The 27629-nt window shown below is 47.2% G+C and overlaps 1 protein-coding gene across 1 annotated transcript in view; it reads right to left on the reverse strand.

Moving 5' to 3' along the window:
* The window catches only part of LOC129813672 (receptor-type tyrosine-protein phosphatase mu-like), a 652787-nt gene that overhangs the window by 300157 nt on the left and 325001 nt on the right, over positions 1–27629 (reverse strand). The window contains exon 12 of the mRNA XM_055866071.1: positions 21576–21678. Coding sequence (XP_055722046.1) covers positions 21576–21678 — 103 coding nt within the window. The remainder of the gene's footprint in view (positions 1–21575; positions 21679–27629) is intronic.

Raw genomic sequence — 27629 nt, forward strand, 5'->3', positions numbered from 1 at the left:
GGAGACCCTCGTTGGTTTTTTAACGAAGGCTACCCAGACATCATTGCAACCCCAAAAAGCCAATCAGACGGCTAGATAGAGTCATCAAATCAAACCCCAGTCACAAGGCCCGACTCTGCTGTGATGCTGGGTAGGTAACAATGTGGTTCCCTTGGTAAAAACCTATTCATTTAAAAAACAAATCAGATTTTATATTTTCAAGGGATCACCTACACTTTGAACAGAGAAGAGAGAGAGAGAGAGAGAGAGAGAGAGAGAGAGAGAGAGAGAGAGAGAGAGAGAGAGAGAGAGAGAGAGAGAGAGAGAGAGAGAGAGAGAGAGAGAGATACTACCCTCCACAACATAACCTTCACTATGTCACCAGGACATATACAGGATACTACCCTCCACAACATAACCTTCACTATGTCACCAGGACATATACAGGATACTACCCTCTACAACACTATGTCACCAGGACATATACAGGATACTACCCTCCACAACACTATGTCACCAGGACATATACAGGATACTACCCTCCACAACACTATGTCACCAGGACATATACAGGATACTACCCTCCACAACACTATGTCACCAGGACATATACAGGATACTACCCTCCACAACACTATGTCACCAGGACATATACAGGATACTACCCTCCACAACACTATGTTACCAGGACATATACAGGATACTACCCTCCACAACATAACCTTCACTATGTCACCAGGACATATACAGGATACTACCCTCCACAACACTATGTCACCAGGACATATACAGGATACTACCCTCCACAACACTATGTCACCAGGACATATACAGGATACTACCCTCCACAACACTATGTCACCAGGACATATACAGGATACTACCCTCCACAACACTATGTCACCAGGACATATACAGGATACTACCCTCCACAACACTATGTCACCAGGACATATACAGGATACTACCCTCCACAACACTATGTCACCAGGACATATACAGGATACTACCCTCCACAACACTATGTCACCAGGACATATACAGGATACTACCCTCTACAACACTATGTCACCAGGACATATACAGGATACTACCCTCCACAACACTATGTCACCAGGACATATACAGGATACTACCCTCCACAACACTATGTCACCAGGACATATACAGGATACTACCCTCCACAACACTATGTCACCAGGACATATACAGGATACTACCCTCCACAACACTATGTCACCAGGACATATACAGGATACTACCCTCCACAACACTATGTCACCAGGACATATACAGGATACTACCCTCCACAACACTATGTCACCAGGACATATACAGGATACTACCCTCCTCAACACTATGTCGTCAGGACATATACAGGATACTACCCTCCACAACACTATGTCACCAGGACATACACAGGACCCTCTACAACATAACCTTCACTATGTCACCAGGACATATACAGGATACTACCCTCCACAACACTATGTTACCAGGACATATACAGGATACTACCCTCCACAACATAACCTTCACTATGTCACCAGGACATATACAGGATACTACCCTCCACAACACTATGTCACCAGGACATATACAGGATACTACCCTCCACAACACTATGTCACCAGGACATATACAGGATACTACCCTCCACAACATAACCCTCACTATGTCACCAGGACATATACAGGATACTACCCTCTACAACACTATGTCACCAGGACATATACAGGATACTACCCTCCACTATGTCACCAGGACATACACAGGATACTACCCTCCACAACACTATATCACCAGGACATACACAGGATACTACCCTCCACAACACTATGTCACCAGGACATATACAGGATACTACCCTCCACAACACTATGTCACCAGGACATATACAGGATACTACCCTCCATAACACTATGTCACCAGGACATATACAGGATACTACCCTCTACAACACTATGTCACCAGGACATATACAGGATACTACCCTCCACAACACTATGTCACCAGGACATATACAGGATACTACCCTCCACTATGTCACCAGGACATACACAGGATACTACCCTCCACAACACTATGTCACCAGGACATATACAGGATACTACCCTCCATAACACTATGTCACCAGGACATATACAGGATACTACCCTCCACAACACTATGTCACCAGGACATATACAGGATGCTACCCTCCACAACACTATGTCACCAGGACATATACAGGATGCTACCCTCCACAACACTATGTCACCAGGACATATACAGGATACTACCCTCCACAACACTATGTCACCAGGACATATACAGGATACTACCCTCCACAACATAACCTTCACTATGTCACCAGGACATATACAGGATACTACCCTCCACAACACTATGTCACCAGGACATATACAGGATACTACCCTCCACAACACTATGTCACCAGGACATATACAGGATACTACCCTCCACAACACTATGTCACCAGGACATATACAGGATACTACCCTCTACAACATAACCTTCACTATGTCACCAGGAAATATACAGGATACTACCCTCCACTATGTCACCAGGACATATACAGGATACTACCCTCCACAACACTATGTCACCAGGACATATATAGGATACTACCCTCCATAACACTATGTCACCAGGACATATACAGGATACTACCCTCTACAACACTATGTCACCAGGACATATACAGGATACTACCCTCCACTACACTATGTCACCAGGATATATACAGGATACTACCCTCCACAACACTATGTCACCAGGACATATACAGGATACTACCCTCTACAACACTATGTCACCAGGACATATATAGGATACTACCCTCCATAACATAACCTTCACTATGTCACCAGGACATATACAGGATACTACCCTCTACAACACTATGTCACCAGGACATATACAGGATACTACCCTCCACAACACTATGTCACCAGGACATATACAGGATACTACCCTCCACAACACTATGTCACCAGGACATATACAGGATACTACCCTCTACAACATAACCTTCACTATGTCACCAGGACATATACAGGATACTACCCTCCACAACACTATGTCACCAGGACATATACAGGATACTACCCTCTACAACATAACCTTCACTATGTCACCAGGACATATACAGGATACTACCCTCCACTACACTATGTCACCAGGATATATACAGGATACTACCCTCCACAACACTATGTCACCAGGACATATACAGGATACTACCCTCCACAACACTATGTCACCAGGACATATACAGGATACTACCCTCCACAACACTATGTCACCAGGACATATACAGGATACTACCCTCCACAACACTATGTCACCAGGACATATACAGGATACTACCCTCCACAACACTATGTCACCAGGACATATACAGGATACTACCCTCTACAACATAACCTTCACTATGTCACCAGGACATATACAGGATACTACCCTCTACAACACTATGTCACCAGGACATATACAGGATACTACCCTCCACAACACTATGTCACCAGGACATATACAGGATACTACCCTCCACAACACTATGTCACCAGGACATATACAGGATACTACCCTCCACAACACTATGTCACCAGGACATATACAGGATACTACCCTCCACAACACTATGTCACCAGGACATATACAGGATACTACCCTCCATAACACTATGTCACCAGGACATATACAGGATACTACCCTCCACAACACTATGTCACCAGCACATATACAGGATACTACCCTCCACAACACTATGTCACCAGCACATATACAGGATACTACCCTCCACAACATAACCTTCACTATGTCACCAGGACACAGTTTAGTCTAAAACTATATTTTATTTCCAAAAGCCAAGAAGAAAAATACATGACATTACTTTATAAGGACTGAATGTTACATTAAGGGTGCCAAGCTTGATACAACTTCAATTAGCACTGACGTGTCAAGTGAGAGGTGTCAATGTCCTTCAGCCCAACAATGGCAGGAGAGTCTTGGCAGAGGCCTTAGAAGCTGCCTCCCGCTGTTCAGATGTAATTAAAATACACTACCCTGTGTATGTAAAGAATGATAAGGCAAGAAAAAAAATCACAATATGAAGCTCCTTTTGGAAAATCAAGAGACACTTTTTGCTGACTATTATAAAAATGGGAACATCAGCAACCTCATCTTCCACACAGACCATCCACTGGCATGGCACAGTGCTATATTAACCAGACCATCCCCTGGCACAGTGCTATATTAACCAGACCATCCCCTGGTATGGCACAGTGCTATATTAACCAGACCATCCCATGGCACAGTGCTATATTAACCAGACCATCCCCTGGCATGACACAGTGCTATATTAACCAGACCATCTCCTGGCATGGCACAGTGCTATATTAACCAGACCATCCCCTGGCATGACACAGTGCTATATTAACCAGACCATCCCCTGGCATGACACAGTGCTATATTAACCAGACCATCCCCTGGCAAGACACAGTGCTATATTAACCAGACCATCCCCTGGCATGACACAGTGCTATATTAACCAGACCATCCCCTGGCATGGCACAGTGCTATATTAACCAGACCATCCCCTGGCATGGCACAGTGCTATATTAACCAGACCATCCCCTGAAATGGCACAGTGCTATATTAACCAGACCATCCCCTGGCACAGTGCTATATTAACCAGACCATCCCCTGGCATGACACAGTGCTATATTAACCAGACCATCCCCTGGCATGGCACAGTGCTATATTAACCAGACCATCCCCTGGCATGGCACAGTGCTATATTAACCAGACCATCCCCTGGCATGGCACAGTGCTATATTAACCAGACCATCCCCTGGCATGGCACAGTGCTATATTAACACAGACCATCCCCTGGCATGACACAGTGCTATATTAACCAGACCATCCCCTGGCATGACACAGTGCTATATTAACCAGACCATCCCCTGGCATGACACAGTGCTATATTAACCAGACCATCCCCTGGCATGACATAGTGCTATATTAACCAGACCATCCCCTGGCATGGCACAGTGCTACATTAACCAGACCATCCCCTGGCATGACACAGTGCTATATTAACCAGACCATCCCCTGGCACAGTGCTATATTAACCAGACCATCCCCTGGTATGGCACAGTGCTATATTAACCAGACCATCCCCTGGCACAGTGCTATATTAACCAGACCATCCCCTGGCACAGTGCTATATTAACCAGACCATCCCCTGGCACAGTGCTATATTAACCAGACCATCCCCTGGCATGGCACAGTGCTATATTAACCAGACAATCCCCTGGCATAACACAGTGCTATATTAACCAGACCATCCCCTGGCATGACACAGTGCTATTTTAACCAGACCCTCCCCTGGCATGACACAGTGCTATATTAACCAGACCATCCCCTGGCATGACACAGTGCTATATTAACCAGACCATCCCCTGGCATGGCACAGTGCTATATTAACCAGACCATCCCCTGGCATGACACAGTGCTATATTAACCAGACCATCCCCTGGCATGACACAGTGCTATATTAACCAGACCATCCCCTGGCATGACACAGTGCTATATTAACCAGACCATCCCCTGGCATGACACAGTGCTATATTAACCAGACCACCCCCTGGCACAGTGCTATATTAACCAGACCATCCCCTGGCATGGCACAGTGCTATATTAACCAGACCATCCCCTGGCATGACACAGTAGTATATATTAACCAGACCATCCCCTGGCATGACACAGTGCTATATTAACCAGACCATCCCCTGGCATGACACAGTGCTATATTAACCAGACCAAACCCTGGCACAGTGCTATATTAACCAGACCATCCCCTGGCATGGCACAGTGCTATATTAACCAGACCATCCCCTGGCATGACACAGTAGTATATATTAACCAGACCATCCCCTGGCATGGCACAGTAGTATATATTAACCAGACCATCCCCTGGCATGACACAGTGCTATATTAACCAGACCATCCCCTGGCATGACACAGTGCTATATTAACCAGACAATCCCCTGGAATGACACAGTGCTATATTAACCAGACCATCCCATGGCACAGTGCTATATTAACCAGACCATCCCCTGGCATGACACAGTGCTATATTAACCAGACCATCCCCTGGCATGGCACAGTGCTATATTAACCAGACCATCCCCTGGCATGACACAGTGCTATATTAACCAGACCATCCCCTGGCATGGCACAGTGCTATATTAACCAGACCATCCCCTGGCATGGCACAGTGCTATATTAACCAGACCATCCCCTGGCATGACACAGTGCTATATTAACCAGACCATCCCCTGGCATGGCACAGTGCTATATTAACCAGACCATCCCCTGGCATGACACAGTGCTATATTAACCAGACCATCCCCTGGCATGGCACAGTGCTATATTAACCAGACCATCCCCTGGCATGGCACAGTGCTATATTAACCAGACCATCCCCTGGTACAGTGCTATATTAACCAGACCATCCCCTGACACAGTGCTATATTAACCAGACCATCCCCTGGTACAGTGCTATATTAACCAGACCATCCCCTGGTACAGTGCTATATTAACCAGACCATCCCCTGACACAGTGCTATATTAACCAGACCATCCCCTGGCATGACACAGTGCTATATTAACCAGACCATCCCCTGGCATGGCACAGTGCTATATTAACCAGACCATCCCCTGGCATGGCACAGTGCTATATTAACCAGACCATCCCCTGGTACAGTGCTATATTAACCAGACCATCCCCTGACACAGTGCTATATTAACCAGACCATCCCCTGGCATGGCACAGTGCTATATTAACCAGACCATCCCCTGGTACAGTGCTATATTAACCAGACCATCCCCTGCACAGTGCTATATTAACCAGACCATCCCCTGGCACAGTGCTATATTAACCAGACCATCCCCTGGCATGGCACAGTGCTATATTAACCAGACCATCCCCTGGCATGACACAGTGCTATATTAACCAGACCATCCCCTGGCATGGCACAGTGCTATATTAACCAGACCATCCCCTGGCACAGTGCAATATTAACCAGACCATCCCCTGGCATGACACAGTGCTATATTAACCAGACCATCCCCTGGCATGGCACAGTGCTATATTAACCAGACCATCCCCTGGCACAGTGCAATATTAACCAGACCATCCCCTGGCATGGCACAGTGCTATATTAACCAGACCATCCCCTGGCACAGTGCAATATTAACCAGACCATCCCCTGGCATGGCACAGTGCTATATTAACCAGACTATCCCCTGGCATGGCACAGTGCTATATTAACCAGACCATCCCCTGGCATGGCACAGTGCTATATTAACCAGACCATCCCCTGGCACAGTGCTATATTAACCAGACCATCCCCTGGCATGGCACAGTGCTATATTAACCAGACCATCCCCTGGCATGGCACAGTGCTATATTAACCAGACCATCCCCTGGCACAGTGCTATATTAACCAGACCATCCCCTGACATGACACAGTGCTATATTAACCAGACCATCCCCTGGCATGACACAGTGCTATATTAACCAGACCATCCCCTGGCATGACACAGTGCTATATTAACCAGACCATCCCCTGGCATGACACAGTGCTATATTAACCAGACCATCCCCTGGCATGACACAGTGCTATATTAACCAGACCATCCCCTGGCATGGCACAGTGCTATATTAACCAGACCATCCCCTGGCATGACACAGTGCTATATTAACCAGACCATCCCCTGACATGACACAGTGCTATATTAACCAGACCATCCCCTGACATGACACAGTGCTATATTAACCAGACCATCCCCTGGCATGACACAGTGCTATATTAACCAGACCATCCCCTGGCATGACACAGTGCTATATTAACCAGACCATCCCCTGGCATGACACAGTGCTATATTAACCAGACCATCCCCTGGCATGACACAGTGCTATATTAACCAGACCATCCCCTGGCATGGCACAGTGCTATATTAACCAGACCATCCCCTGGCATGGCACAGTGCTATATTAACCAGACCATCCCCTGGCACAGTGCTATATTAACCAGACCATCCCCTGGTACAGTGCTATATTAACCAGACCATCCCCTGGCACAGTGCTATATTAACCAGACCATCCCCTGGTACAGTGCTATATTAACCAGACCATCCCCTGGCATGGCACAGTGCTATATTAACCAGACCACCCCCTGGCACAGTGCTATATTAACCAGACCATCCCCTGGCATGGCACAGTGCTATATTAACCAGACCACCCCCTGGCACAGTGCTATATTAACCAGACCATCCCCTTGCATGGCACAGTGCTATATTAACCAGACCACCCCCTGGCAAAGTGCTATATTAACCAGACCACCCCCTGGCACAGTGCTATATTAACCAGACCATCCCCTGGCATGGCACAGTGCTATATTAACCAGACCATCCCCTGGCACAGTGCTATATTAACCAGACCATCCCCTGGCATGGCACAGTGCTATATTAACCAGACCATCCCCTGGCACAGTGCTATATTAACCAGACCATCCCCTGGCATGGCACAGTGCTATATTAACCAGACCATCCCCTGGCACAGTGCTATATTAACCAGACCATCCCCTGGCAAGACACAGTGCTATATTAACCAGACCATCCCCTGGCATGGCACAGTGCTATATTAACCAGACCATCCCCTGGCACAGTGCTATATTAACCAGACCATCCCCTGGCAAGACACAGTGCTATATTAACCAGACCATCCCCTGGCAAGACACAGTGCTATATTAACCAGACCATCCCCTGGCAAGACACAGTGCTATATTAACCAGACCATCCCCTGGCATGACACAGTGCTATATTAACCAGACCATCCCCTGGCATGGTGCTATATTAACCAGACCATCCCCTGGCATGACACAGTGCTATATTAACCAGACCATCCCCTGGCATGACACAGTGCTATATTAACCAGACTATCCCCTGGCATGACACAGTGCTATATTAACCAGACCATCCCCTGGCATGGTGCTATATTAACCAGACCATCCCCTGGCATGGCACAGTGCTATATTAACCAGACCATCCCCTGGCACAGTGCTATATTAACCAGACCATCCCCTGGCATGGCACAGTGCTATATTAACCAGACCATCCCCTGGCATGGCACAGTGCTATATTAACCAGACCATCCCCTGGCACAGTGCTATATTAACCAGACCATCCCCTGGCACAGTGCTATATTAACCAGACCATCCCCTGGCATGGCACAGTGCTATATTAACCAGACCATCCCCTGGCAAGACACAGTGCTATATTAACCAGACCATCCCCTGGCATGACACCGTGCTATATTAACACAGACCATCCCCTGGCATGGCACAGTGCTATATTAACCAGACCATCCCCTGGCATGGCACAGTGCTATATTAACCAGACCATCCCCTGGCATGACACCGTGCTATATTAACACAGACCATCCCCTGGCATGGCACAGTGCTATATTAACCAGACCATCCCCTGGCATGACACCGTGCTATATTAACACAGACCATCCCCTGGCATGACACAGTGCTATATTAACCAGACCATCCCCTGGCATGACACCGTGCTATATTAACACAGACCATCCCCTGGCATGGCACAGTGCTATATTAACCAGACCATCCCCTGGCATGACACCGTGCTATATTAACACAGACCATCCCCTGGCATGACACAGTGCTATATTAACCAGACCATCCCCTGGCATGACACAGTGCTATATTAACCAGACCATCCCCTGACATGGCACAGTGCTATATTAACCAGACCATCCCCTGGCATGACACAGTGCTATATTAACCAGACCATCCCCTGGCATGGCACAGTGCTATATTAACCAGACCATCCCCTGACATGGCACAGTGCTATATTAACCAGACCATCCCCTGACATGGCACAGTGCTATATTAACCAGACCATCCCCTGGCATGGCACAGTGCTATATTAACCAGACCATCCCCTGACATGGCACAGTGCTATATTAACCAGACCATCCCCTGACATGACACAGTGCTATATTAACCAGACCATCCCCTGGCATGGCACAGTGCTATATTAACCAGACCATCCCCTGGCATGACACAGTGCTATATTAACCAGACCATCCCCTGGCATGGCACAGTGCTATATTAACCAGACCACCCCCTGGCACAGTGCTACATTAACCAGACCATCCCCTGGCATGGCACAGTGCTATATTAACCAGACCATCCCCTGGCATGGCACAGTGCTATATTAACCAGACCATCCCCTGGCATGACACAGTGCTATATTAACCAGACCATCCCCTGGCATGGCACAGTGCTATATTAACCAGACCATCCCCTGGCATGGCACAGTGCTATATTAACCAGACCATCCCCTGGCATGACACAGTGCTATATTAACCAGACCATCCCCTGGCATGACACAGTGCTATATTAACCAGACCATCCCCTGGCATGACACAGTGCTATATTAACCAGACCATCCCCTGGCATGACACAGTGCTATATTAACCAGACCACCCCCTGGCACAGTGCTATATTAACCAGACCATCCCCTGGCATGGCACAGTGCTATATTAACCAGACCATCCCCTGGCATGACACAGTGCTATATTAACCAGACCATCCCCTGGCATGACACAGTGCTATATTAACCAGACCATCCCCTGGCATGGCACAGTGCTATATTAACCAGACCATCCCCTGGCATGACACAGTGCTATATTAACCAGACCATCCCCTGGCATGGCACAGTGCTATATTAACCAGACCATCCCCTGGCATGGCACAGTGCTATATTAACCAGACCATCCCCTGGCATGACACAGTGCAATATTAACCAGACCATCCCCTGGCATGGCACAGTGCTATATTAACCAGACCATCCCCTGGCATGGCACAGTGCTATATTAACCAGACCATCCCCTGGCATGACACAGTGCTATATTAACCAGACCATCCCCTGGCATGGCACAGTGCTATATTAACCAGACCATCCCCTGGCATGGCACAGTGCTATATTAACCAGACCATCCCCTGGCATGACACAGTGCTATATTAACCAGACCATCCCCTGGCATGGCACAGTGCTATATTAACCAGACCATCCCCTGGCATGGCACAGTGCTATATTAACCAGACCATCCCCTGGCATGACACAGTGCTATATTAACCAGACCATCCCCTGGCATGACACAGTGCAATATTAACCAGACCATCCCCTGACATGACACAGTGCTATATTAACCAGACCACCCCCTGGCACAGTGCTATATTAACCAGACCATCCCCTGGCATGGCACAGTGCTATATTAACCAGACCATCCCCTGGCATGGCACAGTGCTATATTAACCAGACCATCCCCTGGCATGACACAGTGCTATATTAACCAGACCATCCCCTGACATGACACAGTGCTATATTAACCAGACCATCCCCTGGCATGACACAGTGCTATATTAACCAGACCATCCCCTGGCATGGCACAGTGCTATATTAACCAGACCATCCCCTGGCATGACACCGTGCTATATTAACACAGACCATCCCCTGGCATGGCACAGTGCTATATTAACCAGACCATCCCCTGGCATGACACCGTGCTATATTAACACAGACCATCCCCTGGCATGACACAGTGCTATATTAACCAGACCATCCCCTGGCATGACACAGTGCTATATTAACCAGACCATCCCCTGACATGGCACAGTGCTATATTAACCAGACCATCCCCTGGCATGACACAGTGCTATATTAACCAGACCATCCCCTGGCATGGCACAGTGCTATATTAACCAGACCATCCCCTGACATGGCACAGTGCTATATTAACCAGACCATCCCCTGACATGGCACAGTGCTATATTAACCAGACCATCCCCTGGCATGGCACAGTGCTATATTAACCAGACCATCCCCTGACATGGCACAGTGCTATATTAACCAGACCATCCCCTGACATGGCACAGTGCTATATTAACCAGACCATCCCCTGACATGACACAGTGCTATATTAACCAGACCATCCCCTGGCATGGCACAGTGCTATATTAACCAGACCATCCCCTGGCATGACACAGTGCTATATTAACCAGACCATCCCCTGGCATGGCACAGTGCTATATTAACCAGACCACCCCCTGGCACAGTGCTACATTAACCAGACCATCCCCTGGCATGGCACAGTGCTATATTAACCAGACCATCCCCTGGCATGGCACAGTGCTATATTAACCAGACCATCCCCTGGCATGACACAGTGCTATATTAACCAGACCATCCCCTGGCATGGCACAGTGCTATATTAACCAGACCATCCCCTGGCATGGCACAGTGCTATATTAACCAGACCATCCCCTGGCATGACACAGTGCTATATTAACCAGACCATCCCCTGGCATGACACAGTGCTATATTAACCAGACCATCCCCTGGCATGACACAGTGCTATATTAACCAGACCATCCCCTGGCATGACACAGTGCTATATTAACCAGACCACCCCCTGGCACAGTGCTATATTAACCAGACCATCCCCTGGCATGGCACAGTGCTATATTAACCAGACCATCCCCTGGCATGACACAGTGCTATATTAACCAGACCATCCCCTGGCATGACACAGTGCTATATTAACCAGACCATCCCCTGGCATGGCACAGTGCTATATTAACCAGACCATCCCCTGGCATGACACAGTGCTATATTAACCAGACCATCCCCTGGCATGGCACAGTGCTATATTAACCAGACCATCCCCTGGCATGGCACAGTGCTATATTAACCAGACCATCCCCTGGCATGACACAGTGCAATATTAACCAGACTATCCCCTGGCATGACACAGTGCTATATTAACCAGACCATCCCCTGGCATGGCACAGTGCTATATTAACCAGACCATCCCCTGGCATGGCACAGTGCTATATTAACCAGACCATCCCCTGGCATGACACAGTGCTATATTAACCAGACCATCCCCTGGCATGACACAGTGCAATATTAACCAGACCATCCCCTGACATGACACAGTGCTATATTAACCAGACCACCCCCTGGCACAGTGCTATATTAACCAGACCATCCCCTGGCATGGCACAGTGCTATATTAACCAGACCATCCCCTGGCATGGCACAGTGCTATATTAACCAGACCATCCCCTGGCATGACACAGTGCTATATTAACCAGACCATCCCCTGACATGACACAGTGCTATATTAACCAGACCATCCCCTGGCATGACACAGTGCTATATTAACCAGACCATCCCCTGGCATGGCACAGTGCTATATTAACCAGACCATCCCCTGACATGACACAGTGCTATATTAACCAGACCATCCCCTGGCATGGCACAGTGCTATATTAACCAGACCATCCCCTGGCATGACACAGTGCTATATTAACCAGACCATCCCCTGAAATGGCACAGTGCTATATTAACCAGACCATCCCCTGGCATGACACAGTGCTATATTAACCAGACCATCCCCTGGCATGGCACAGTGCTATATTAACCAGACCATCCCCTGGCACAGTGCTATATTAACCAGACCATCCCATGGCACAGTGCTATATTAACCAGACCATCCCCTGGCATGGCACAGTGCTATATTAACCAGACCATCCCATGACACAGTGTTATATTAACCAGACCATCCCCTGGCATGGCACAGTGCTATATTAACCAGACCATCCCCTGGCATGGCACAGTGCTATATTAACCAGACCATCCCCTGGCATGACACAGTGCTATATTAACCTAGACCATTCCCTGAAATGGCACAGTGCTATATTAACCAGACCATCCCCTGGCATGACACAGTGCTATATTAACCAGACCATCCCCTGGCATGGCACAGTGCTATATTAACCAGACCATCCCATGGCACAGTGCTATATTAACACAGACCATCCCCTGGCATGACACAGTGCTATATTAACCAGACCATCCCCTGGCATGACACAGTGCTATATTAACCAGACCATCCCCTGGCATGACACAGTGCTATATTAACCAGACCATCCCCTGGCATGACACAGTGCTATATTAACCAGACCATCCCCTGGCATGACACAGTGCTATATTAACCAGACCATCCCCTGGCATGACACAGTGCTATATTAACCAGACCATCCCCTGAAATGGCACAGTGCTATATTAACCAGACCATCCCCTGGCATGGCACAGTGCTATATTAACCAGACCATCCCCTGGCATGACACAGTGCTATATTAACCAGACCATCCCCTGGCATGGCACAGTGCTATATTAACCAGACCATCCCCTGGCATGGCACAGTGCTATATTAACCAGACCATCCCCTGGCATGACACAGTGCTATATTAACCAGACCATCCCCTGGCATGACACAGTGCTATATTAACCAGACCACCCCCTGGCACAGTGCTATATTAACCAGACCATCCCCTGGCATGACACAGTGCTATATTAACCAGACCATCCCCTGGCATGACACAGTGCTATATTAACCAGACCATCCCCTGGCATGGCACAGTGCTATATTAACCAGACCATCCCCTGGCATGGCACAGTGCTATATTAACCAGACCATCCCCTGGCATGACACAGTGCTATATTAACCAGACCATCCCCTGGCATGACACAGTGCTATATTAACCAGACCATCCCCTGGCATGACACAGTGCTATATTAACCAGACCATCCCCTGGCATGACACAGTGCTATATTAACCAGACCATCCCCTGGCATGACACAGTGCTATATTAACCAGACCATCCCCTGGCATGGCACAGTGCAATATTAACCAGACCATCCCCTGGCATGACACAGTGCTATATTAACCAGACCATCCCCTGGCATGACACAGTGCTATATTAACCAGACCATCCCCTGGCACAGTGCTATATTAACCAGACCATCCCCTGGCATGGCACAGTGCTATATTAACACACTACCCCTCTGTTAAGAGAGGGGATGTTAACAAGGGGTGGAAACTCAGGATACTAGACAACTAGGACTCTGAGTCAGCTAATATAAATCTCTATAAGTCTGGAACAGTATTGGTACAGGGCAACCCCAAACAGTTTCACCTGGACTTTCACCTAATCAAAGAATTAGCCCAGCAGGAGAAGCTCTCCCTTGAGAAAGATACCCCAACCTCGAGCTGGTCAGACCAGACCTCTTCATTATATAACCCCACAGACGAGCAACCCCAAGCGGAAAATCAACCTCCCAGCACAGAGTACTATTCCCTCATTGACATGAAGGATACATTTACCCAGCTTGAGGTAAGGCAGGTGGAGCTGGAACAGCAGGTGATTACACTCCAGTCAGCACAGACCCAGACAACAGTCCAGCACAACAACACCCCCTGAACCAGACCCGGAGAGCTGGAGGTGGAGAGAGACATATCTGCACCCTGGACTGTGGTGAGACAACTTCAATAATATAAAAAGCAAGAGCAGGAGAAGAACAGAGTACTAGAGGAGAGAATCAGACTGCTGGAGGAGAGGGTGAGGGGGATGGAGGAGAGGTTGAAGGGGGATGGAGGAGAGGGGAGGGGGATGGAGGAGAGGATCAGACTGCAGGAGGAGAGGGTGAGGGGGATGAAGGAGAGGGTGAAGGGGGATGGAGGAGAGGGTGAGGGGGATGGAGGAGAGGGTGAGGGGGATGGATGAGAGGGTGAGGGGGATGGAGGAGAGGGTGAAGGGGGATGGAGGAGAGGGTGAGGGGGATGGAGGAGAGGGTGAGGGGGATGGATGAGAGGGTGAGGGGGATGGAGGAGAGGGTGAGGGGGATGGAGGAGAGGGTGAGGGGGATGGAGGAGAGGGTGAGTGGGATGGAGGAGAGGGTGAGGAGGATGGAGGAGAGGGTGAGGGGGATGGAGGAGAGGATCAGACTGCTGGAGGAGAGGGTGAGGGGGATGGAGGAGAGGGTGAGGGGGATGGAGGAGAGGGTGAGGGGGATGGAGGAGAGGGTGAGGGGGATGGAGGAGAGGGTGAGGAGGATGGAGGAGAGGGTGAGGAGGATGGAGGAGAGGGTGAGGGGGATGGAGGAGAGGGTGAGGAGGATGGAGGAGAGGGTGAGGGGGATGGAGGAGAGGGTGAGGGGGATGGATGAGAGGATCAGACTGCTGGAGGAGAGGGTGAGGGGGATGGAGGAGAGGATCAGACTGCTGGAGGAGAGAGTGAGGGGGATGGAGGAGAGGATCAGACTGCTGGAGGAGAGAGTGAGGGGGATGGAAGAGAGGATCAGACTGCTGGAGGAGAGGGTGAGGGGGATGGAGGAGATGATCAGACTGCTGGAGGAAAGGGTGAGGGGGATGGAGGAGAGGATCAGACTGCTGGAGGAGAGGGTGGGGGGGGGTGGGGTGGAAGAGAGAATCAGACTGCTGGAGGAGAGAGTGAGGGGGATGGCGTGTGACACAGAACAACCCACTAGAGAGGTGGACACCCCCACAGAAAAGCCAGCAGAACAGCCCACCTCAGCACCCGACAAAAGTCTCGACACCACAGCAGAACAGTCCACACCAGACCCTGACCATGTCGACATCACAGCAGACCAGACAAATGAAGGACCCCAAGCCCAGTCAACAGGACCACAAATACAAAATCCCATCTAAAAAACGTTGCCCTAGAGCACACAAAAAACTATACATACCTCGGCCTAAACATCAGTGCAACAGGTAACTTCCACAAAGCTGTGAACGATCTGAGAGACAAGGCAAGAAGGGCATTCACACCGACCAAGAATTCACAAAATGGGAAAAACACCAAGTTGAGACTCTGCATGCAGAATTCACACACAAAAGTATCCTCCGTGTACAACGTAAAACACCAAATAATGCAGGCAGAGCAGAATTAGGCCGATACCCGCTAATTATCAAAATCCAGAAAAGAGCCGTTAAATTCTACCACTTAAAAGGAAGTGATTCCCAAACCTTCCATAACAAAGCCATCACCTACAGAGAGATGAATCTGGAGAAGAGTCCCCTAAGCAAGCTGGTCCTGGGGCTCTGTTCACAAACACAAACACACCCCACAGAGCACCAGGACAGCAACACAATTAGACCCAACCAAATCATGAGAAAACAAAAAGATAATTACTTGACACATAGGCAACTAGAATGCTATTTGTGCCTAAACAGAGAGTACACAGTGGCAGAAAATCTGACCACTGTGACTGACCCCAAACTTAAGGAAAGCTTTGACTATGTACAGACTCAGTGAGCATAGCCGTGCTATTGAGAAAGGCCGCCGTAGGCAGACCTGGCTCTCAAGAGAAGACTGGCTATGTGCAACACTGCCCACAAAATGAGGTGGAAACTGAGCTGCACTTCCTAACCTCCTGCCCAATGTATGACCATATTAGAGACACATATTTCCCTCAGATTACACTGATCCACAAAGAATTAGAAAACAAATCCAATTTTGATAAACTCCCATATCTACTGGGTGAAATACCACAGTGTTGCATCACAGCAGCAAGATTTGTGACCTGTTGCCACAAGAAAAGGGCAACCAGTGAACATTTTACAATCCATATTTATGTTGATTTATTTTCCCTTTTGTACTTTAACCATTTGTACATTGTTACAACACTGTATATATATAATATAACATTTGTAATGTCTTTATTATTTTGGAACTTCTGTGAGTGTAATGTTTACTGTTCATTTTTATTCTTTATTTCACTTTTGTATATTATCTACTTCACTTGCTTTGGCAATGTTAACATATTTTTCCCATGCCAATAAAGCCCCTTGAATTGAATTGAGAAGGAGACCCAGAGAGAGAGAGGACAGAGTAGAGAGAGAGAGAGAGAGAGATAGAGAGAGAGAGAGAGAGAGCGGGAGGGAGCGAGAGAAAGATAGATACCCAGAGAGAGAGAGAGAGAAAGAGAGGACAGAGTAGAGAAAGAGAGAGAGAGAGAGAGAGAGGGAGGGAGCGAGAGAAAGAGAGATACCCAGAGAGAGAGAGAGAGAAAGAGAGGACAGAGTAGAGAAAGAGAGAGAGAGAGAGAGAGAAAGAGAGAGAAAGCGAGCGAGAGGGTAGAGAAATAGAGAGAGAGAAAGAGAGATACCCAGAGAGAGAAAGAGAAAGAGAGGACAGAGTAGAGAAAGAGAGAGAGAGAGAGAGAGAAAGAGAGAGAAAGCGAGCGAGAGGGTAGAGAAATAGAGAGAGAGCCAGTGAAATAGAGTAGGTGTATACTTCCAAACTTTCAATTATCTCTTACCTTAATCACAAAATGACTCAAAAAATGCATGATTTATTCCTTTATTACTATTAGTGAGTCATATTGTACCCCGGATAGACATTATGAACATAATGACTTTCATACAGTCAGTCTTTATTTTGTCCCGCGAAAATCAAAACACCAGTCCTTTCTCTAATGGTTAAGGTTATTCCATATCAAAACACCAGTCCGATCTCTAATGTATAAGGTTATTCCATATCAAAACACCAGTCCGATCTCTAATGGTTGAGGTTATTCCATATCAAAACACCAGTCCGATCTCTAATGTATAAGGTTATTCCATATCAAAACACCAGTCCGATCTCTAATGGTTGAGGTTATTCCATATCAAAACACCAGTCCGATCTCTAATGGTTGAGGTTATTCCATATCAAAACACCAGTCCGTTCTCTAATGGTTAAGGTTATTCCTTATCAAAACACCAGTCCGTTCTCTAATGGTTAAGGTTATTCCTTATCAAAACACCAGTCCGTTCTCTAATGGTTGAGGTTATTCCATATCAAAACACCAGTCCGTTCTCTAGTGGTTGAGGTTATTCCATATCAAAACACCAGTCCGTTCTCTAGTGGTTGAGGTTATTCCATATCAAAACACCAGTCCGTTCTCTAGTGGTTGAGGTTATTCCATATCAAAACACCAGTCCGTTCTCTAATGGTTGAGGTTATTCCATATCAAAACACCAGTCCATTCTCTAATGGTTGAGGTTATTCCATATCAAAACACCAGTCCGTTCTCTAGTGGTTGAGGTTATTCCATATCAAAACACCAGTCCGATCTCTAATGGTTGAGGTTATTCCATATCAAAACACCAGTCCGTTCTCTAGTGGTTAAGGTTATTCCATATCAAAACACCAGTCCGTTCTCCAATGGTTGAGGTTATTCCATATCAAAACACCAGTCCGTTCTCTAGTGGTTGAGGTTATTCCATATCAAAACACCAATCCGATCTCTAATGGTTGAGGTTATTCCATATCAAAACACCAGTCCGTTCTCTAGTGGTTGAGGTTATTCCATATCAAAACACCAGTCCGTTCTCTAATGGTTAAGGTTATTCCATATCAAAACACCAGTCTGTTCTCTAATGGTTAAGGTTATTCCATATCAAAACACCAGTCCGTTCTCTAGTGGTTAAGGTTATTCCATATCAAAACACCAGTCCGTTCTCTAGTGGTTGAGGTTATTCCATATCAAAACACCAGTCCTTTCACTAGTGGTTAAGGTTATTCCATATCAAAACACCAGTCCGTTCTCTAGTGGTTAAGGTTATTCCATATCAAAACACCAGTCCGTTCTCCAATGGTTGAGGTTATTCCATATCAAAACACCAGTCCGTTCTCTAATGGTTAAGGTTATTCCATATCAAAACACCAGTCCGTTCTCCAATGGTTGAGGTTATTCCATATCAAAACACCAGTCCGTTCTCTAGTGGTTAAGGTTATTCCATATCAAAACACCAGTCCGTTCTCTAATGGTTAAGGTTATTCCATATCAAAACACCAGTCATTTCACCAGTGGTGAACACTATAGATATCTAGCTATCTCCTTTTTAGATGAATTAGATGACAGTATTCAGTACTGAGGCTTGTAGAACATTAGCATCCGATCATGTGATCTGGCTAACCTTTAACAAAGTGAGTCTAAGTGCTGATCTCCAAAGAGGGAACTACAGTTAGAGTCTTTGTTCTGTGCAGAGAGGATCGAGGCTTCTATCGGTTAACTAAGAAGTAACACAGCATGGTAATTCATGGCATCATCTAATTCACGCTGTGTGTGTGTATGTGTTTCTGTGTGTGTGTGTGTGTGTGTGTGTGTGTGTGTGTGTGTGTGTGTGTGTGTGTGTGTGTGTGTGTGTGTGTGTGTGTGTGTGTGTGTGTGTGTGTGTGTGTGTGTGTGTGTGTGTGTGCGTGTGTGCGTGTGTGTGTGTATATATATAAGGTGTTTTGGTGTAGTCAAAAATTTCCCAAAACGATATGTGTGTGTGTGTGTGTGTGTAATTCACGCTGTATTAATTCTAAACATACGTTAGTAATTAGACTCTATAGGAGGCTGAACAAGGCCCCCTGAACAGAATCAAATGGCGCGTCAGCAACCTGATAGCAATATTAAAAACACTATGGATTTCTTTTTGTCTTTCTTTCAATTTTTCCTGTCTATTTTATTGTATTTTTTTCCTGTCTTTTTTATTGTTTATTTCCTGTCTTTTCCCTGTCTTTTTTATTGTCTATTTCCTGTCTTTTTCCTGTCTTTTTTATTGTCTATTTCCTGTCTATTTTCCTGTATATTTCCCGTCTATTTTCCTGTATATTTTCCTGTCTTTTTTTCCTGTCTTTGAGACATTCATTTGGACACTTTCTGAATGATACCTGCTAGAAGATTAAAAATGCAGTCATAACAGATCGTTCTCTCTTTCTTGTTCAGGCATTAGCAAGGGCAGCTAAACGTGGCATAAGAGTTGAGTTAACAGGGCTGAGGACCTACAGGCTGATATCTTTCATCTCTGAAGGACTCAGATTAGATGATAAAGTATAAAAATCTGTTTTTTATATCAAGTCAAATCTCATCGTATATGAGCCCCTTCATTTATAATCCAAGATGAGGACCAATCTCTCTCTGGATTGATTTGCATCGGGTGTATTCGTGTACAGTCTAGCATTGTTGTGTATTAGAATATGGCAGTTTGTAAGACATCGATCAAACATCCCCCCATTAACACCAGATCCGTCCTTCCTGACGAGAAAAGAAGAGACCAGAGAAAAAGCTGTCTCGCATGATGCATCTGTGTCACCACAGTGTCCCTACCGCAGCGTAACTTGTCTGATATGAACTAATGATTGACCCATCCAGCAGAGAGAGGGCCTGTCTTCCCTGTACCAGCCTGGTGGCTCGGTGTGAGTTGAACAACACTGAACCAGCGCAGTACATCAAAGGCCTTCGGAGGGAAGAGATTCTGAACTCTTTGTTCTCTGCTTTTAAAAAGGAGGAAGGTTCTTCTCCGCAGGATTACATCTACAAAACACATCGAGTTTCCTGGGACTATACGATGCCAATGTGTTATCGTGGCCGTTGTGTTCTTGTCATTACATGGTGCTAAGAGAAACTGTTTTGGTGTAGTCAAAGAGATTTAACAACACGATATTTGTGTGTGTGTGTGTGTGTGTGTGTGTGTGTGTGTGTGTGTGTGTGTGTGTGTGTGTGTGTGTGTGTGTGTGTGTGTGTGTGTGTGTGTGTGTGTGTGTGTGTGTGTGTGTGTGTGTGTGTGTGTGTGTGTGTGTGTGCCATCCTACCTGACAGGTGCCCCTCGGCTCTGTGCAGGTTTCAGCAGGACAGTCACTGTGCTGTCTGTCTGGTTCAGAGATGTCTCCTGGTCATAGGCTGGCATGGAGGGAGCTAGAAGGACAACACACACACATCAGTCTCCTCTAGATAGGACAACACACACACACACATATCAGTCTCCTCTAGATAGGAAAACACACACACACACATATCAGTCTCCTCTAGATAGGAAAACACACACACACACATATCAGTCTCCTCTAGATAGGAAAACACACACATCAGTCTCCTCTAGATAGGACAACACACACACACATCAGTCTCCTCTAGATAGGACAACACACACACATCAGTCTCCTCTAGATAGAAGGACAACACACACATCAGTCTCCTCTAGATAGGACAACACACACACACATCAGTCTCCTCTAGATAGGACAACACACACACACATCAGTCTCCTCTAGATAGGACAACACACACACATCAGTCTCCTCTAGATAGAAGGACAACACACACATCAGTCTCCTCTAGATAGGACAACACACACACACATCAGTCTCCTCTAGATAGGACAACACACACACATCAGTCTCCTCTAGATAGAAGGACAACACACACATCAGTCTCCTCTAGATAGGACAACACACACATACATCTCCTATTATTAGTGTCTAGGCTAGAGGATAGGGGTCTAGTGTTAGTGTCTAGGCTAGAGGATAGGGGTCTAGTGTTAGTGTCTAGGCTAGAGGATAGGGGTCTAGTGTTAGTGTCTAGGCTAGAGGATAGGGGTCTAGTGTTAGTGTCTAGGCTAGAGGATAGAGGTCTAGTGTTAGTGTCTAGGCTAGAGGATAGGGGTCTAGTGTTAGTGTCTAGGCTAGAGGATAGGGGTCTAGTGTTAGTGTCTAGGCTAGAGGATAGGGGTCTAGTGTTAGTGTCTAGGCTAGAGGATAGGGGTCTAGTGTTAGTGTCTAGGCTAGAGGATAGGGGTCTAGTGTTAGTGTCTAGGCTAGAGGATAGGGGTCTAGTGTTAGTGTCTAGGCTAGAGGATAGGGGTCTAGTGTTAGTGTCTAGGCTAGAGGATAGGGGTCTAGTGTTAGTGTTGAGGCTAGAGGATAGGGGTCTAGTGTTAGTGTCTAGGCTAGAGGATAGGGGTCTAGTGTTAGTGTCTAGGCTAGAGGATAGGGGTCTAGTGTTAGTGTCTAGAGGATAGGGGTCTAGTGTTAGTGTCTAGGCTAGAGGATAGGGGTCTAGTGTTAGTGTCTAGAGGATAGGGGTCTAGTGTTAGTGTCTAGGCTAGAGGATAGGGGTCTAGTGTTAGTGGCTAGAGGATAGGGGTCTAGTGTTAGTGTCTAGGCTAGAGGATAGGGGTCTAGTGTTAGTGTCTAGGCTGGAGGATAGGGGTCTAGTGTTAGTGTCTAGGCTAGAGGATAGGGGTCTAGTGTTAGTGTCTAGGCTAGAGGATAGGGGTCTAGTGTTAGTGTCTAGGCTGGAGGATAGGGGTCTAGTGTTAGTGTCTGGGCTAGAGGATAGGGGTCTAGTGTTAGTGTCTAGGCTAGAGGATAGGGGTCTAGTGTTAGTGTCTAGGCTAGAGGATAGAGGTCTAGTGTTAGTGTCTAGGCTAGAGGATAGGGGTCTAGTGTTAGTGTCTAGGCTAGAGGATAGGGGTCTAGTGTTAGTGTCTAGGCTAGAGGATAGGGGTCTAGTGTTAGTGTCTAGGCTAGAGGATAGGGGTCTAGTGTTAGTGTCTAGGCTAGAGGATAGGGGTCTAGTGTTAGTGGCTAGAGGATAGGGGTCTAGTGTTAGTGTCTAGGCTAGAGGATATGGGTCTAGTGTTAGTGTCTAGGCTGGAGGATAGGGGTCTAGTGTTAGTGGCTAGAGGATAGGGGTCTAGTGTTAGTGTCTAGGCTAGAGGATATGGGTCTAGTGTTAGTGTCTAGGCTAGAGGATAGGGGTCTAGTGTTAGTGTCTAGGCTAGAGGATAGGGGTCTAGTGTTAGTGTCTAGGCTAGAGGATAGGGGTCTAGTGTTAGTGTCTAGAGGATATGGGTCTAGTGTTAGTGTCTAGGCTAGAGGATAGGGGTCTAGTGTTAGTGTCTAGGCTAGAGGATAGGGGTCTAGTGTTAGTGTCGAGGCTAGAGGATAGGGGTCTAGTGTTAGTGTCTAGGCTAGAGGATAGGGGTCTAGTGTTAGTGTCTAGGCTAGAGGATAGGGGTCTAGTGTTAGTGGCTAGAGCATAGGGGTCTAGTGTTAGTGTCTAGGCTAGAGGATAGGGGTCTAGTGTTAGTGTCTAGGCTAGAGGATAGGGGTCTAGTGTTAGTGTCTAGGCTAGAGCATAGGGGTCTAGTGTTAGTGTCTAGGCTAGAGGATAGGGGTCTAGTGTTAGTGTCTAGGCTGGAGGATAGGGGTCTAGTGTTAGTGTCTGGGCTAGAGGATAGGGGTCTAGTGTTAGTGGCTAGAGGATAGGGGTCTAGTGTTAGTGTCTAGGCTAGAGGATAGGGGTCTAGTGTTAGTGGCTAGAGGATAGGGGTCTAGTGTTAGTGTCTAGGCTAGAGGATAGGGGTCTAGTGTTAGTGTCTAGGCTAGAGGATAGGGGTCTAGTGTTAGTGTCTAGGCTAGAGGATAGGGGTCTAGTGTTAGTGTCTAGGCTAGAGGATAGGGGTCTAGTGTTAGTGTCTGGGCTAGAGGATAGGGGTCTAGTGTTAGTGTCTAGGCTAGAGGATAGGGGTCTAGTGTTAGTGTCTAGGCTAGAGGATAGGGGTCTAGTGTTAGTGTCTAGGCTAGAGGATAGGGGTCTAGTGTTAGTGTCTAGGCTAGAGGATAGGGGTCTAGTGTTAGTGTCTAGGCTAGAGGATAGGGGGTCTAGTGTTAGTGTCTAGGCTAGAGGATAGAGGTCTAGTGTTAGTGTCTAGGCTAGAGGATAGGGGTCTAGTGTTAGTGTCTAGGCTAGAGGATAGGGGTCTAGTGTTAGTGTCTAGGCTAGAGGATAGGGGTCTAGTGTTAGTGTCTAGGCTGGAGGATAGGGGTCTAGTGTTAGTGTCTGGGCTAGAGGATAGGGGTCTAGTGTTAGTGGCTAGAGGATAGGGGTCTAGTGTTAGTGTCTAGGCTAGAGGATAGGGGTCTAGTGTTAGTGGCTAGAGGATAGGGGTCTAGTGTTAGTGTCTAGGCTAGAGGATAGGGGTCTAGTGTTAGTGTCTAGGCTAGAGGATAGGGGTCTAGTGTTAGTGTCTAGGCTAGAGGATAGGGGTCTAGTGTTAGTGTCTAGGCTAGAGGATAGGGGTCTAGTGTTAGTGGCTAGAGGATAGGGGTCTAGTGTTAGTGTCTAGGCTAGAGGATAGGGGTCTAGTGTTAGTGTCTAGGCTAGAGGATAGGGGTCTAGTGTTAGTGGCTAGAGCATAGGGGTCTAGTGTTAGTGTCTAGGCTAGAGGATAGGGGTCTAGTGTTAGTGGCTAGAGCATAGGGGTCTAGTGTTAGTGTCTAGGCTAGAGGATAGGGGTCTAGTGTTAGTGTCTAGGCTAGAGGATAGGGGTCTAGTGTTAGTGTCTAGGCTAGAGGATAGGGGTCTAGTGTTAGTGTCTAGGCTAGAGGATAGGGGTCTAGTGTTAGTGTCTAGGCTAGAGGATAGGGGTCTAGTGTTAGTGTCTAGGCTAGAGGATAGGGGTCTAGTGTTAGTGTCTAGGCTAGAGGATAGGGGTCTAGTGTTAGTGTCTAGACTAGAGGATAGGGGTCTAGTGTTAGTGTCTAGGCTAGAGGATAGGGGTCTAGTGTTAGTGTCTAGGCTAGAGGATAGGGGTCTAGTGTTAGTGTCTAGGCTAGAGGATAGGGGTCTAGTGTTAGTGTCTAGGCTAGAGGATAGGGGTCTAGTGTTAGTGTTGAGGCTAGAGGATAGGGGTCTAGTGTTAGTGTCTAGGCTAGAGGATAGGGGTCTAGTGTTAGTGTCTAGGCTAGAGGATAGGGGTCTAGTGTTAGTGTTGAGGCTAGAGGATAGGGGTCTAGTGTTAGTGTCTAGGCTAGAGGATAGGGGTCTAGTGTTAGTGTCTAGGCTAGAGGATAGGGGTCTAGTGTTAGTGTCTAGGCTAGAGGATAGGGGTCTAGTGTTAGTGTCTAGGCTAGAGGATAGGGGTCTAGTGTTAGTGTCTAGGGGATAGGGGTCTAGTGTTAGTGTCTAGAGGATAGGGGTCTAGTGTTAGTGTCTAGGCTAGAGGATAGGGGTCTAGTGTTAGTGTCTAGAGGATAGGGGTCTAGTGTTAGTGTCTAGGGGATAGGGGTCTAGTGTTAGTGGCTAGAGGATAGGGGTCTAGTGTTAGTGTCTAGGCTAGAGGATAGGGGTCTAGTGTTAGTGTCTAGGCTAGAGGATAGGGGTCTAGTGTTAGTGTCTAGGCTAGAGGATAGGGGTCTAGTGTTAGTGTCTAGGCTAGAGGATAGGGGTCTAGTGTTAGTGTCTAGGCTAGAGGATAGGGGTCTAGTGTTAGTGTCTAGGCTAGAGGATAGGGGTCTAGTGTTAGTGTCTAGGCTAGAGGATAGGGGTCTAGTGTTAGTGTCTAGGCTAGAGGATAGGGGTCTAGTGTTAGTGTCTAGAGGATAGGGGTCTAGTGTTAGTGACTAGGCTAGAGGATAGGGGTCTAGTGTTAGTGTCTAGGCTAGAGGATAGGGATCTAGTGTTAGTGTCTAGGCTAGAGGATAGGGGTCTAGTGTTAGTGTCTAGGCTAGAGGATAGGGGTCTAGTGTTAGTGTCTAGGCTAGAGGATAGGGGTCTAGTGTTAGTGTCTAGGCTAGAGGATAGGGGTCTAGTGTTAGTGTCTAGGCTAGAGGATAGGGGTCTAGTGTTAGTGTCTTGGCTAGAGGATAGGGGTCTAGTGTTAGTGTCTAGGCTAGAGGATAGGGGTCTAGTGTTAGTGTCTAGGCTAGAGGATAGGGGTCTAGTGTTAGTGTCTAGGCTAGAGGATAGGGGTCTAGTGTTAGTGGCTAGAGGATAGGGGTCTAGTGTTAGTGTCTAGGCTAGAGGATAGGGGTCTAGTGTTAGTGTCTAGGCTAGAGGATAGGGGTCTAGTGTTAGTGGCTAGAGGATAGGGGTCTAGTGTTAGTGTCTAGGCTAGAGGATAGGGGTCTAGTGTTAGTGTCTAGAGGATAGGGGTCTAGTGTTAGTGGCTAGAGGATAGGGGTCTAGTGTTAGTGTCTAGGCTAGAGGATAGGGGTCTAGTGTTAGTGTCTAGGCTAGAGGATAGGGGTCTAGTGTTAGTGTCTAGGCTAGAGGATAGGGGTCTAATGTTAGTGTCTAGGCTAGAGGATAGGGGTCTAGTGTTAGTGTCTAGGCTAGAGGATATGGGTCTAGTGTTAGTGTCTAGAGGATAGGGGTCTAGTGTTAGTGTCTAGAGGATAGGGGTCTAGTGTTAGTGTCTAGGCTAGAGGATAGGGGTCTAGTGTTAGTGTCTAGGCTAGAGGATATGGGTCTAGTGTTAGTGTCTAGGCTAGAGGATATGGGTCTAGTGTTAGTGTCTAGGCTAGAGGATAGGGGTCTAGTGTTAGTGTCTAGGCTAGAGGATAGGGGTCTAGTGTTAGTGTCTAGGCTAGAGGATAGGGGTCTAGTGTTAGTGTCTAGGCTAGAGCATAGGGGTCTAGTGTTAGTGTCTAGGCTAGAGGATAGGGGTCTAGTGTTAGTGTCTAGGCTAGAGGATAGGGGTCTAGTGTTAGTGTCTAGGCTAGAGGATAGGGGTCTAGTGTTAGTGTCTAGGCTAGAGGATAGGGGTCTAGTGTTAGTGGCTAGAGGATAGGGGTCTAGTGTTAGTGTCTAGGCTAGAGGATAGGGGTCTAGTGTTAGTGTCTAGGCTAGAGGATAGGGGTCTAGTGTTAGTGGCTAGAGGATAGGGGTCTAGTGTTAGTGTCTAGGCTAGAGGATAGGGGTCTAGTGTTAGTGTCTAGAGGATAGGGGTCTAGTGTTAGTGGCTAGAGGATAGGGGTCTAGTGTTAGTGTCTAGGCTAGAGGATAGGGGTCTAGTGTTAGTGTCTAGGCTAGAGGATAGGGGTCTAGTGTTAGTGTCTAGGCTAGAGGATAGGGGTCTAATG

The sequence above is a fragment of the Salvelinus fontinalis genome, chromosome 17 (assembly GCF_029448725.1).
Source record: "Salvelinus fontinalis isolate EN_2023a chromosome 17, ASM2944872v1, whole genome shotgun sequence".
Classification (NCBI taxonomy): Eukaryota; Metazoa; Chordata; class Actinopteri; order Salmoniformes; family Salmonidae; genus Salvelinus; species Salvelinus fontinalis.